At 46.9% G+C, this 14,623-nt stretch overlaps 1 protein-coding gene across 1 annotated transcript in view; it reads right to left on the bottom strand.

The window, feature by feature from the left end:
• Nucleotides 1-1,085: 1,085 nt before the first annotated feature.
• LOC135050975 (indolethylamine N-methyltransferase-like) overlaps nt 1,086-14,623 on the bottom strand; it is a 30,060-nt gene continuing 16,522 nt past the window's right edge. The window contains exon 3 of the mRNA XM_063957197.1: nt 1,086-1,506. Within this exon, the coding sequence (XP_063813267.1) occupies nt 1,086-1,506 (421 nt within the window). The remainder of the gene's footprint in view (nt 1,507-14,623) is intronic.

Genomic DNA, 14,623 nt, shown 5'->3' with positions numbered 1-14,623 from the left:
GCGTGATGTATGGGCACAACAAATTATGACGTTTTGCACAGGGTCTAGCGATGCATTTCAGTCGTACTGGTTGCCGCAGAGTGATTGACATGAAGTGGGCGTTTCTGAGTGGCAACTGACCGTTTTAAGGGAGTGTTTGGGAAAACGCAGGCGTGCCAGCAAAAACGCAGGAGTGGCTGGGCGAACGCTGGGCGTGTGAAGTAAAATCCGGAACTGAATAGGCTGAAGTGATCGCAAGCGCTGAGTAGGTTTTGAGATACTCTGAAACTACACAAATTTTTTTTGCATGCGCTCTGCGATACAGCCGTTCACACTTCTGCTAAGCTAAAATACACTCCCAGTGGGCGGCGGCATAGCGTTTGCACGGCTGATAAAAACTGCTAGCGAGCGATCAACTTGGAATGACCCCCCATGTGCACTGCAGGTGTGGCTGATATTACATTTGCAGAAAGAGTTAGATTTGGGTGGGTTATATTGTTTCTGTGCAGGGTATATACTGGCTGCTTTATTTTTACACTGCAATTTAGATTTCAGTTTGAACACACCCCACCCAAATCTAACTCTCTCTACACATGTTATATCTGCCCCCCCAACCCCCCTGCAGTGCACATGGTTTTGCCTAACTGCTAACAAATTTGCTGCTGCGATCAACTCTGAATTACCCCTATTGTTTTGTGAAGGTGTTGTGTGGCTCTCTGTGGAGTCCACAATTATCCTGGTTCTAGGTTATTATTCTAGGCATCGCATGTCTGGTGTCACACAAGTATAATACTCCTCACACAGTGTAACAATTTACGGGTGTGGGTAACATAGTGTAAGGTTACTTATTTCTATATTAATGGACAATGTAACATAAAGAAGAATTTTAAAAGATTTTCCCCAAAATTTGCCTATTTTTCTGTATATAGCAGAATCCCCACTATCCCAATATATTACCAAAGAAAGCTTCGTCTCTACTGAGAGAAACTAAATTCACCATGGGAATCTCAGAAATAAAGTTAATAACCACCACCAATGGATGCACTCTATATATTCGGTCATGGGGGTTGTAAACCCTCCAGCCTTGAAGTCATTAAGAAAGATTATCATTGTTTTTGAGCAACAACAAGTATTGATTTTTTAACTTCATAGAGATCAGAGGATCTCTCCAATTCTATTGGTATAAAAGCTTTAACCAAATAACCTTCATCATTTAGAGTTTCTTGTAGAAAGTTTTCATCATAATCTAGTAGCTGGTACTTATCTTCCCCGATAATAAAAAAAGTAGAGTGGATATCTGCAATCAATATTAAATGCCCCCTAACTTTTAGCAGAGATGACATATGTCTCAGATCTCTGCGGTACGCATTGTTATCTTCACAAACAGCATCCAGCATTCGGACAGAGAGGATGCAGTCTGCCTTTGGAAGCTCTCTTGGAGATGTAGGGTTCTCCTTGGCCAGGTCACACTTCTCAATACATTTCACTTTTCTTCTCACCATAGCTTCTATATCTTGATAGCTTCCACTGAAATGAAAAATAAACATGTCACTATCATGTTAAAATTGTAGATATTATGGGGGGGATGTAATAAACCTTCTAGATAGGGAGAGTGGAGAAGTTACCCATAGCAACCAACACAATTATAGCTATTATTTATCTAGCACAGTTTATAAAATGACAGAAGCTGATTGGATGCTATAGGCAACATCACCACTTTATCTCTCTAAAATGATTAATGCATTTGTACCTCATGGACATTTGCTATCTTCAACACACAGGGCAATTAATTATATGAAAATGGACCTCTTTCTAGAGATGTGCGGCGGGCACTTTTCGTGTTTTGTGTTTTGGTTCTAATTCCTTTTTCGTGTTTTGGTTTTGGCTTGGTTTTGCCAAAACCACCCTTTCGTGTTTTGGTTTTGGTTTTGGATCTGGATTATTTTTGAAAAACACACACATAAAAACAGCTAAAATGACAGAATTTAGGGGTAATTTTGCTCCTACAGTATTATTAACCTCAATAACAATCATTTCCACTCATTTCCAGTCTATTCTGAACACCTCACACCTCACAATATTGTTTTTAGGCCTAGATGTTGCACCAAGGTGACTGTATGACTAAGCTAAGCGACTCAAGTGTGCGGCACAAACACCTGGCCCATCTAGGAGTGGCACTGCAGTTGCAGACAAGATGGCACTATTCAAAAACTAGTCCCCAAACAGCACATGATGCAAAGAAGAAAAAGAGGTGCAATTAGGTAGTTGGATGGCCAAGCTAAGTGTGCGGAACAAACACCTGGTCCATCTAGGAGTGGAACTGCAGTTACAGACAGGATGGCAGATTTAAAAAAATAGGCCCCAAACAGCACATGATGCAAAGAAGAAAAAGAGGTGCAATTAGGTAGTTGTATGACTAAGCTAAGCGACACAAGTGTGTGGCACAAACACCTGGCCTATCTAGGAGTGGCACTGCAGCGGCAGACAGGATGGCAGATTTAAAAAATAGGCCCCAAGCAGCACATGATGCAACCACTACCACTGGTCTGATGCAGCCCAGCAGGTTGTTAATAATAATATAATTGTAATTTGTTATACTGCAGCAGTGGATATATATATAGTAGAGATGAGCGCCTGAAATTTTTCGGGTTTTGTGTTTTGGTTTTGGGTTCGGTTCCGCGGCCGTGTTTTGGGTTCGAACGCGTTTTGGCAAAACCTCACCGAATTATTTTTGTCGGATTCGGGTGTGTTTTGGATTCGGGTGTTTTTTTCCAAAAACACTAAAAAACAGCTTAAATCATAGAATTTGGGGGTCATTTTGATCCCAAAGTATTATTAACCTCAAAAACCATAATTTACACTCATTTTCAGTCTATTCTGAATACCTCACACCTCACAATATTATTTTTAGTCCTAAAATTTGCACCGAGGTCGCTGTGTGAGTAAGATAAGCGACCCTAGTGGCCGACACAAACACCGGGCCCATCTAGGAGTGGCACTGCAGTGTCACGCAGGATGTCCCTTCCAAAAAACCCTCCCCAAACAGCACATGACGCAAAGAAAAAAAGAGGCGCAATGAGGTAGCTGTGTGAGTAAGATTAGCGACCCTAGTGGCCGACACAAACACCGGGCCCATCTAGGAGTGGCACTGCAGTGTCACGCAGGATGGCCCTTCCAAAAAACCCTCCCCAAACAGCACATGACGCAAAGAAAAAAGGAGGCGCAATGAGGTAGCTGACTGTGTGAGTAAGATTAGCGACCCTAGTGGCCGACACAAACACCGGGCCCATCTAGGAGTGGCACTGCAGTGTCACGCAGGATGTCCCTTCCAAAAAACCCTCCCCAAACAGCACATGACGCAAAGAAAAAAAGAGGCGCAATGAGGTAGCTGTGTGAGTAAGATTAGCGACCCTAGTGGCCGACACAAACACCGGGCACATCTAGGAGTGGCACTGCAGTGTCACGCAGGATGTCCCTTCCAAAAAACCATCCCCAAACAGCACATGACGCAAAGAAAAAAAGAGGCGCAATGAGGTAGCTGTGTGAGTAAGATTAGCGACCCTAGTGGCCGACACAAACACCGGGCCCATCTAGGAGTGGCACTGCAGTGTCACGCAGGATGTCCCTTCCAAAAAACCCTCCCCAATCAGCACATGATGCAAAGAAAAAGAAAAGAAAAAAGAGGTGCAAGATGGAATTATCCTTGGGCCCTCCCACCCACCCTTATGTTGTATAAACAAAACAGGACATGCACACTTTAACCAACCCATCATTTCAGTGACAGGGTCTGCCACACGACTGTGACTGATATGACGGGTTGGTTTGGACCCCCCCCCAAAAAAGAAGCAATTAATCTCTCCTTGCACAAACTGGCTCTACAGAGGCAAGATGTCCACCTCATCTTCACCCTCCGATATATCACCGTGTACATCCCCCTCCTCACAGATTATCAATTCGTCCCCACTGGAATCCACCATCTCAGCTCCCTGTGTACTTTGTGGAGGCAATTGCTGCTGGTCAATGTCTCCGCAGAGGAATTGATTATAATTCATTTTAATGAACATCATCTTCTCCACATTTTCTGGATGTAACCTCGTACGCCGATTGCTGACAAGGTGAGCGGCGGCACTAAACACTCTTTCGGAGTACACACTTGTGGGAGGGCAACTTAGGTAGAATAAAGCCAGTTTGTGCAAGGGCCTCCAAATTGCCTCTTTTTCCTGCCAGTATAAGTACGGACTGTGTGACGTGCCTACTTGGATGCGGTCACTCATATAATCCTCCACCATTCTATCAATGTTGAGAGAATCATATGCAGTGACAGTAGACGACATGTCCGTAATCGTTGTCAGGTCCTTCAGTCCGGACCAGATGTCAGCATCAGCAGTCGCTCCAGACTGCCCTGCATCACCGCCAGCGGGTGGGCTCGGAATTCTGAGCCTTTTCCTCGCACCCCCAGTTGCGGGAGAATGTGAAGGAGGAGATGTTGACAGGTCGCGTTCCGCTTGACTTGACAATTTTGTCACCAGCAGGTCTTTCAACCCCAGCAGACCTGTGTCTGCCGGAAAGAGAGATCCAAGGTAGGCTTTAAATCTAGGATCGAGCACGGTGGCCAAAATGTAGTGCTCTGATTTCAACAGATTGACCACCCGTGAATCCTTGTTAAGCGAATTAAGGGCTCCATCCACAAGTCCCACATGCCTAGCGGAATCGCTCCGTGTTAGCTCCTTCTTCAATGCCTCCAGCTTCTTCTGCAAAAGCCTGATGAGGGGAATGACCTGACTCAGGCTGGCAGTGTCTGAACTGACTTCACGTGTGGCAAGTTCAAAGGGCATCAGAACCTTGCACAACGTTGAAATCATTCTCCACTGCACTTGAGACAGGTGCATTCCATCTCCTATATCGTGCTCAATTGTATAGGCTTGAATGGCCTTTTGCTGCTCCTCCAACCTCTGAAGCATATAGAGGGTTGAATTCCACCTCGTTACCACTTCTTGCTTCAGATGATGGCAGGGCAGGTTCAGTAGTTTTTGGTGGTGCTCCAGTCTTCTGTACGTGGTGCCTGTACGCCGAAAGTGTCCCGCAATTTTTCTGGCCACCGACAGCATCTATTGCACGCCCCTGTCGTTTTTTAAAAAATTCTGCACCACCAAATTCAAGGTATGTGCAAAACATGGGACGTGCTGGAATTTGCCCATATTTAATGCACACACAATATTGCTGGCGTTGTCCGATGCCACAAATCCACAGGAGAGTCCAATTGGGGTAAGCCATTCCGCGATGATCTTCCTCAGTTGCCGTAAGAGGTTTTCAGCTGTGTGCGTATTCTGGAAAGCGGTGATACAAAGCGTAGCCTGCCTAGGAAAGAGTTGGCGTTTGCGAGATGCTGCTACTGGTGCCGCCGCTGCTGTTCTTGCGGCGGGAGTCCATACATCTACCCAGTGGGCTGTCACAGTCATATAGTCCTGACCCTGCCCTGCTCCACTTGTCCACATGTCCGTGGTTAAGTGGACATTGGGTACAACTGCATTTTTTAGGACACTGGTGAGTCTTTTTCTGACGTCCGTGTACATTCTCGGTATCGCCTGCCTAGAGAAGTGGAACCTAGATGGTATTTGGTAACGGGGGCACACTGACTCAATAAATTGTCTAGTTCCCTGTGAACTAACGGCGGATACCGGACGCACGTCTAACACCAACATAGTTGTCAAGGACTCAGTTATCCGCTTTGCAGTAGGATGACTGCTGTGATATTTCATCTTCCTCGCAAAGGACTGTTGAACAGTCAATTGCTTACTGGAAGTAGTACAAGTGGGCTTACGACTTCCCCTCTGGGATGACCATCGACTCCCAGCGGCAACAACAGCAGCGCCAGCAGCAGTAGGCGTTACACGCAAGGATGCATCGGAGGAATCCCAGGCAGGAGAGGACTCGTCAGACTTGCCAGTGACATGGCCTGCAGGACTATTGGCATTCCTGGGGAAGGAGGAAATTGACACTGAGGGAGTTGGTGGGGTGGTTTGCGTGAGCTTGGTTACAAGAGGAAGGGATTTACTGGTCAGTGGACTGCTTCCGCTGTCACCCAAAGTTTTTGAACTTGTCACTGACTTATTATGAATGCGCTGCAGGTGACGTATAAGGGAGGATGTTCCGAGGTGGTTAACGTCCTTACCCCTACTTATTACAGCTTGACAAAGGGAACACACGGCTTGACACCTGTTGTCCGCATTTCTGGTGAAATACCTCCACACCGAAGAGCTGATTTTTTTGGTATTTTCACCTGGCATGTCAACGGCCATATTCCTCCCACGGACAACAGGTGTCTCCCCGGGTGCCTGACTTAAACAAACCACCTCACCATCAGAATCCTCCTGGTCAATTTCCTCCCCAGCGCCAGCAACACCCATATCCTCCTCATCCTGGTGTACTTCAACACTGACATCTTCAATCTGACTATCAGGAACTGGACTGCGGGTGCTCCTTCCAGCACTTGCAGGGGGCATGCAAATAGTGGAAGGCGCATGCTCTTCACGTCCAGTGTTGGGAAGGTCAGGCATCGCAAACGACACAATTGGACTCTCCTTGTGGATTTGGGATTTCAAAGAACGCACAGTTCTTTGCGGTGCTTTTGCCAGCTTGAGTCTTTTCATTTTTCTAGCGAGAGGCTGAGTGCTTCCATCCTCATGTGAAGCTGAACCACTAGCCATGAACATAGGCCAGGGCCTCAGCCGTTCCTTGCCACTCCGTGTGGTAAATGGCATATTGGCAAGTTTACGCTTCTCCTCCGACAATTTTATTTTAGGTTTTGGAGTCCTTATTTTTCTGATATTTGGTGTTTTGGATTTGACATGCTCTGTACTATGACATTGGGCATCGGCCTTGGCAGACGACGTTGCTGGCATTTCATCGTCTTGGCCATGACTAGTGGCAGCAGCTTCAGCACGAGGTGGAAGTGGATCTTGATCTTTCCCTAATTTTGGAACCTCAACTTTTTTGTTCTCCATATTTTATAGGCAGAACTAAAAGGCACCTCAGGTAAACAATGGAGATGGATGGATTGGATACTAGTATACAATTATGGACGGACTGCCACGGTTAGGTGGTATAAAAAAACCACGGTTAGGTGGTATATAATACAATTATGGATGGACGGACTGCCTGCCGAGTGCCGACACAGAGGTAGCCACAGCCGTGAACTACCGCACTGTACACTGGTTGATAAAGAGATAGTAGTATACTCGTAACAACTAGTATGACGACGGTATAAAGAATGAAAAAAAAACCACGGTTAGGTGGTATATATTATAATACAATTATGGTTGGACGGACTGCCTGCCGAGTGCCGACACAGAGGTAGCCACAGCCGTGAACTACCGCACTGTACACTGGTTGATAAAGAGATAGTAGTATACTCGTAACAACTAGTATGACGACGGTATAAAGAATGAAAAAAAAAACACGGTTAGGTGGTATATATTATAATACAATTATGGTTGGACGGACTGCCTGCCGAGTGCCGACACAGAGGTAGCCACAGCCGTGAACTACCGCACTGTACACTGGTTGATAAAGAGATAGTAGTATACTCGTAACAACTAGTATGACGACGGTATAAAGAATGAAAAAAAAACCACGGTTAGGTGGTATATAATACAATTATGGTTGGACGGACTGCCTGCCGAGTGCCGACACAGAGGTAGCCACAGCCGTGAACTACCGCACTGTACACTGGTTGATAAAGAGATAGTAGTATACTCGTAACAACTAGTATGACGACGGTATAAAGAATGAAAAAAAAACCACGGTTAGGTGGTATATATTATAATACAATTATGGATGGACGGACTGCCTGCCGAGTGCCGACACAGAGGTAGCCACAGCCGTGAACTACCGCACTGTACACTGGTTGATAAAGAGATAGTAGTATACTCGTAACAACTAGTATGACGACGGTATAAAGAATGAAAAAAAAAACACGGTTAGGTGGTATATATTATAATACAATTATGGTTGGACGGACTGCCTGCCGAGTGCCGACACAGAGGTAGCCACAGCCGTGAACTACCGCACTGTACACTGGTTGATAAAGAGATAGTAGTATACTCGTAACAACTAGTATGACGACGGTATAAAGAATGAAAAAAAAACCACGGTTAGGTGGTATATATTATAATACAATTATGGTTGGACGGACTGCCTGCCGAGTGCCGACACAGAGGTAGCCACAGCCGTGAACTACCGCACTGTACACTGGTTGATAAAGAGATAGTAGTATACTCGTAACAACTAGTATGACGACGGTATAAAGAATGAAAAAAAAACCACGGTTAGGTGGTATATATTATAATACAATTATGGATGGACGGACTGCCTGCCGAGTGCCGACACAGAGGTAGCCACAGCCGTGAACTACCGCACTGTACACTGGTTGATAAAGAGATAGTAGTATACTCGTAACAACTAGTATGACGACGGTATAAAGAATGAAAAAAAACCACGGTTAGGTGGTATATAATACAATTATGGTTGGACGGACTGCCTGCCGAGTGCCGACACAGAGGTAGCCACAGCCGTGAACTACCGCACTGTACACTGGTTGATAAAGAGATAGTAGTATACTCGTAACAACAACTAGTATGACGACGGTATAAAGAATGAAAAAAAAAACACGGTTAGGTGGTATATATTATAATACAATTATGGATGGACGGACTGCCTGCCGAGTGCCGACACAGAGGTAGCCACAGCCGTGAACTACCGCACTGTACTGTGTCTGCTGCTAATATAGACTGGTTGATAAAGAGATAGTATACAATACTACTAATATACTGGTGGTCAGGCACTGGTCACCACTAGTCACACTGGCAGTGGCACTCCTGCAGCAAAAGTGTGCACTGTTTAATTTTAATATAATATTATTTATCATGTACTCCTGGCTCCTGCTATAACAACCTGCAGTGCTCCCCAGTCTCCCCCACAATTATAAGCTTTATATACAATACATTGATGTGCAGCACACTGGGCTGAGCAGTGCACACAGACTGAGTCACTGTGTGACTGTGTATCGTTTTTTTCAGGCAGAGAACGGATATATTAAATAAAACAAACAACTGCACTGTCTCTGGTGGTCACTGGTCACTGTGGTCGTCAGTCACTAAACTCTGTCTGCACTCTCTTCTAATCTACAGTATCACAGCAATCTCTCTCTCTCTCTCTCTTCTAAATCTAATCTAAATGGAGAGGACGCCAGCCACGTCCTCTCCCTATCAATCTCAATGCACGTGTGAAAATGGCGGCGACGCGCGGCTCCTTATATAGAATCCGAGTCTCGCGAGAATCCGACAGCGTCATGATGACGTTCGGGCGCGCTCGGGTTAACCGAGCAAGGCGGGAAGATCCGAGTCGCTCGGACCCGTGAAAAAAAAAGTGAAGTTCGTGCGGGTTCGGATTCAAAGAAACCGAACCCGCTCATATATCAGCAGCGTATATCGTCACTGGAATTACTGATGACACAGGACACTAGATATATGGCAGCAGAGGACACCAACACTGTGAATGGCTGAACTGATACAACACAATACACTGACTACACTGGACTGGTCTGCACAACACAGCACCACTTTACAGCTACACTGGATAAATGGCAGCAGAGAACACCAACACTGTGACTGCCTGGACTGATACAACACAATACACTGAGTGACTACACTGGACTGGTCTGCACAACACAGCCCCACTTTACAGCTACACTGGATATATGGCAGCAGAGAACACCAACACTGTGACTGCCTGGACTGATGCAGCACAATACACTGAGTGACTACACTGGACTGGTCTGCACAACACAGCACCACTTTACAGCTACACTGGATATATGGACTGGACTTATCAGCACAACACTTGTCACCCCACTTTCCCGCCCCAATAATCAGAGACTGAGCACACTGAATACACGTTCTCTCACTCTCCGAGACTGGAGTGAAAATGGCCCCGACGCGCGGCTCCTTATATGGAATCCAAATCCCACGAGAATCCAACAGCAGGATGATGACGTGTTGCCAAGTTCGGGTTTCTGAGTCAAGAGGGAAGATCCGAGCCTGGCTCGGATCCGGACTCGGAAAGGCAGAGTTCGGGGGGTTCGGTTCTCTGAGAACCGAACCCGCTCATCTCTACTTTCTATGCCTGGCACATTATGGGGTGTATACAGTGGTGTAACTCCTAAAGGCAGTGAAAGCACTGCCCAATGAGCTCCAGCTGTCAGGGGGGCACTAAGGAGGAATGACTGAGGGGGCTGCTGAACTAGGACAGATATCTCTACACTCATTTCATAGTGAATTTGCTACAGTCACTGCTGACAGCTGTTCTTGCTGACAAACCCCATTTGTAGACACCTTGAGCTAAAGAGTTCTGGAATATCTGATAACAGCAACAGCAGCAGAGTGGGGTTACATCAAAGTGTGTATACAGATGGAGCCGAGCTCATCTAATGTGGCTCCATCACAAACGTGTACACTAGAGATGAGCGCCTGAAATTTTTCGGGTTTTGTGTTTTGGTTTTGGGTTCGGTTCCGCGGCCGTGTTTTGGGTTCGACCGCGTTTTGGCAAAACCTCACCGAAATTTTTTTGTCGGATTCGGGTGTGTTTTGGATTCGGGTGTTTTTTTAAAAAAACACTAAAAAACAGCTTAAATCATAGAATTTGGGGGTCATTTTGATCCCATATTATTATTAACCTCAAAAACCATAATTTCCACTCATTTTCAGTCTATTCTGAATACCTCACACCTCACAATATTATTTTTAGTCCTAAAATTTGCACCAAGGTCGCTGGATGACTAAGCTAAGCGACACTAGTGGCCGACACAAACACCTGGCCCATCTAGGAGTGGCACTGCAGTGTCACGCAGGATGTCCCTTCCAAAAAACCCTCCCCAATCAGCACATGACGCAAAGAAAAAAAGAGGCGCAATGAGGTAGCTGACTGTGTGAGTAAGATAAGCGACCCTAGTGGCCGACACAAACACCGGGCCCATTTAGGAGTGGCACTGCAGTGTCACGCAGGATGTCCCTTCCAAAAAACCCTCCCCAATCAGCACATGACGCAAAGAAAAAAAGAGGCGCAATGAGGTAGCTGACTGTGTGAGTAAGATTAGCGACCCTAGTGGCCGACACAAACACCGGGCCCATTTAGGAGTGGCACTGCAGTGTCACGCAGGATGTCCCTTCCAAAAAACCCTCCCCAATCAGCACATGACGCAAAGAAAAAAAGAGGCGCAATGAGGTAGCTGACTGTGTGAGTAAGATTAGCGACCCTAGTGGCCGACACAAACACCGGGCCCATTTAGGAGTGGCACTGCAGTGTCACGCAGGATGTCCCTTCCAAAAAACCCTCCCCAATCAGCACATGACGCAAAGAAAAAAAGAGGCGCAATGAGGTAGCTGACTGTGTGAGTAAGATTAGCGACCCTAGTGGCCGACACAAACACCGGGCCCATTTAGGAGTGGCACTGCAGTGTCACGCAGGATGTCCCTTCCAAAAAACCCTCCCCAATCAGCACATGACGCAAAGAAAAAAAGAGGCGCAATGAGGTAGCTGACTGTGTGAGTAAGATTAGCGACCCTAGTGGCCGACACAAACACCGGGCCCATTTAGGAGTGGCACTGCAGTGTCACGCAGGATGTCCCTTCCAAAAAACCCTCCCCAATCAGCACATGACGCAAAGAAAAAAAGAGGCGCAATGAGGTAGCTGACTGTGTGAGTAAGATTAGCGACCCTAGTGGCCGACACAAACACCGGGCCCATTTAGGAGTGGCACTGCAGTGTCACGCAGGATGTCCCTTCCAAAAAACCCTCCCCAATCAGCACATGACGCAAATAAAAAAAGAGGCGCAATGAGGTAGCTGACTGTGTGAGTAAGATTAGCGACCCTAGTGGCCGACACAAACACCGGGCCCATTTAGGAGTGGCACTGCAGTGTCACGCAGGATGTCCCTTCCAAAAAACCCTCCCCAATCAGCACATGACGCAAAGAAAAAAAGAGGCGCAATGAGGTAGCTGACTGTGTGAGTAAGATTAGCGACCCTAGTGGCCGACACAAACACCGGGCCCATTTAGGAGTGGCACTGCAGTGTCACGCAGGATGTCCCTTCCAAAAAACCCTCCCCAATCAGCACATGACGCAAAGAAAAAAAGAGGCGCAATGAGGTAGCTGACTGTGTGAGTAAGATTAGCGACCCTAGTGGCCGACACAAACACCGGGCCCATTTAGGAGTGGCACTGCAGTGTCACGCAGGATGTCCCTTCCAAAAAACCCTCCCCAATCAGCACATGACGCAAAGAAAAAAAGAGGCGCAATGAGGTAGCTGACTGTGTGAGTAAGATTAGCGACCCTAGTGGCCGACACAAACACCGGGCCCATTTAGGAGTGGCACTGCAGTGTCACGCAGGATGTCCCTTCCAAAAAACCCTCCCCAAACAGCACATGACGCAAAGAAAAATTAAAGAAAAAAGAGGTGCAAGATGGAATTGTCCTTGGGCCCTCCCACCCACCCTTATGTTGTATAAACAAAACAGGACATGCACACTTTAACCAACCCATCATTTCAGTGACAGGGTCTGCCACACGACTGTGACTGATATGACGGGTTGGTTTGGACCCCCCCAAAAAAAGAAGCAATTAATCTCTCCTTGCACAAACTGGCTCTACAGAGGCAAGATGTCCACCTCATCATCACCCTCCGATATATCACCGTGTACATCCCCCTCCTCACAGATTATCAATTCGTCCCCACTGGAATCCACCATCTCAGCTCCCTGTGTACTTTGTGGAGGCAATTGCTGCTGGTCAATGTCTCCGCGGAGGAATTGATTATAATTCATTTTAATGAACATCATCTTCTCCACATTTTCTGGATGTAACCTTGTACGCCGATTGCTGACAAGGTGAGCGGCGGCACTAAACACTCTTTCGGAGTACACACTTGTGGGAGGGCAACTTAGGTAGAATAAAGCCAGTTTGTGCAATGGCCTCCAAATTGCCTCTTTTTCCTGCCAGTATAAGTATGGACTGTGTGACGTGCCTACTTGGATGCTGTCACTCATATAATCCTCCACCATTCTTTCAATGGTGAGAGAATCATATGCAGTGACAGTAGACGACATGTCCGTAATCGTTGTCAGGTCCTTCAGTCCGGACCAGATGTCAGCATCAGCAGTCGCTCCAGACTGCCCTGCATCACCGCCAGCGGGTGGGCTCGGAATTCTGAGCCTTTTCCTCGCACCCCCAGTTGCGGGAGAATGTGAAGGAGGAGATGTTGACAGGTCGCGTTCCGCTTGACTTGACAATTTTCTCACCAGCAGGTCTTTCAACCCCAGCAGACTTGTGTCTGCCGGAAAGAGAGATCCAAGGTAGGCTTTAAATCTAGGATCGAGCACGGTGGCCAAAATGTAGTGCTCTGATTTCAACAGATTGACCACCCGTGAATCCTTGTTAAGCGAATTAAGGGCTCCATCCACAAGTCCCACATGCCTAGCGGAATCGCTCCGTGTTAGCTCCTCCTTCAATGTCTCCAGCTTCTTCTGCAAAAGCCTGATGAGGGGAATGACCTGACTCAGGCTGGCAGTGTCTGAACTGACTTCACGTGTGGCAAGTTCAAAGGGCATCAGAACCTTGCACAACGTTGAAATCATTCTCCACTGCGCTTGTGACAGGTGCATTCCACCTCCTTTATCGTGCTCAATTGTATAGGCTTGAATGGCCTTTTGCTGCTCCTCCAACCTCTGAAGCATATAGAGGGTTGAATTCCACCTCGTTACCACTTCTTGCTTCAGATGATGGCAGGGCAGGTTCAGTAGTTTTTGGTGGTGCTCCAGTCTTCTGTACGTGGTGCCTGTACGCCGAAAGTGTCCCGCAATTTTTCTGGCCACCGACAGCATCTCTTGCACGCCCCTGTCGTTTTTTAAATAATTCTGCACCACCAAATTCAAGGTATGTGCAAAACATGGGACGTGCTGGAATTTGCCCATATTTAATGCACACACAATATTGCTGGCGTTGTCCGATGCCACAAATCCACAGGAGAGTCCAATTGGGGTAAGCCATTCCGCGATGATCTTCCTCAGTTGCCGTAAGAGGTTTTCAGCTGTGTGCGTATTCTGGAAACCGGTGATACAAAGCGTAGCCTGCCTAGGAAAGAGTTGGCGTTTGCGTGATGCTGCTACTGGTGCCGCCGCTGCTGTTCTTGCGGCGGGAGTCCATACATCTACCCAGTGGGCTGTCACAGTCATATAGTCCTGACCCTGCCCTGCTCCACTTGTCCACATGTCCGTGGTTAAGTGGACATTGGGTACAGCTGCATTTTTTAGGACACTGGTGACTCTTTTTCTGAGGTCTGTGTAAATTTTCGGTATCGCCTGCCTAGAGAAATGGAACCTAGATGGTATTTGGTACCGTGGACACAGTACCTCCAACAAGTCTCTAGTTGGCTCTGCAGTAATGATGGATACCGGAACCACGGTTCTCACCACCCAGGATGCCAAGGCCTCAGTTATCCGCTTTGCAGTAGGATGACTGCTGTGATATTTCATCTTCCTCGCAAAGGACTGTTGGACAGTCAATTGCTTGGTGGAAGTAGTAAAAGTGGTC

The sequence above is a fragment of the Pseudophryne corroboree genome, chromosome 1 (genome assembly GCF_028390025.1).
Source record: "Pseudophryne corroboree isolate aPseCor3 chromosome 1, aPseCor3.hap2, whole genome shotgun sequence".
Taxonomy (NCBI): Eukaryota; Metazoa; Chordata; class Amphibia; order Anura; family Myobatrachidae; genus Pseudophryne; species Pseudophryne corroboree.
This window is presented reverse-complemented; position numbering and strand designations above follow the sequence as displayed.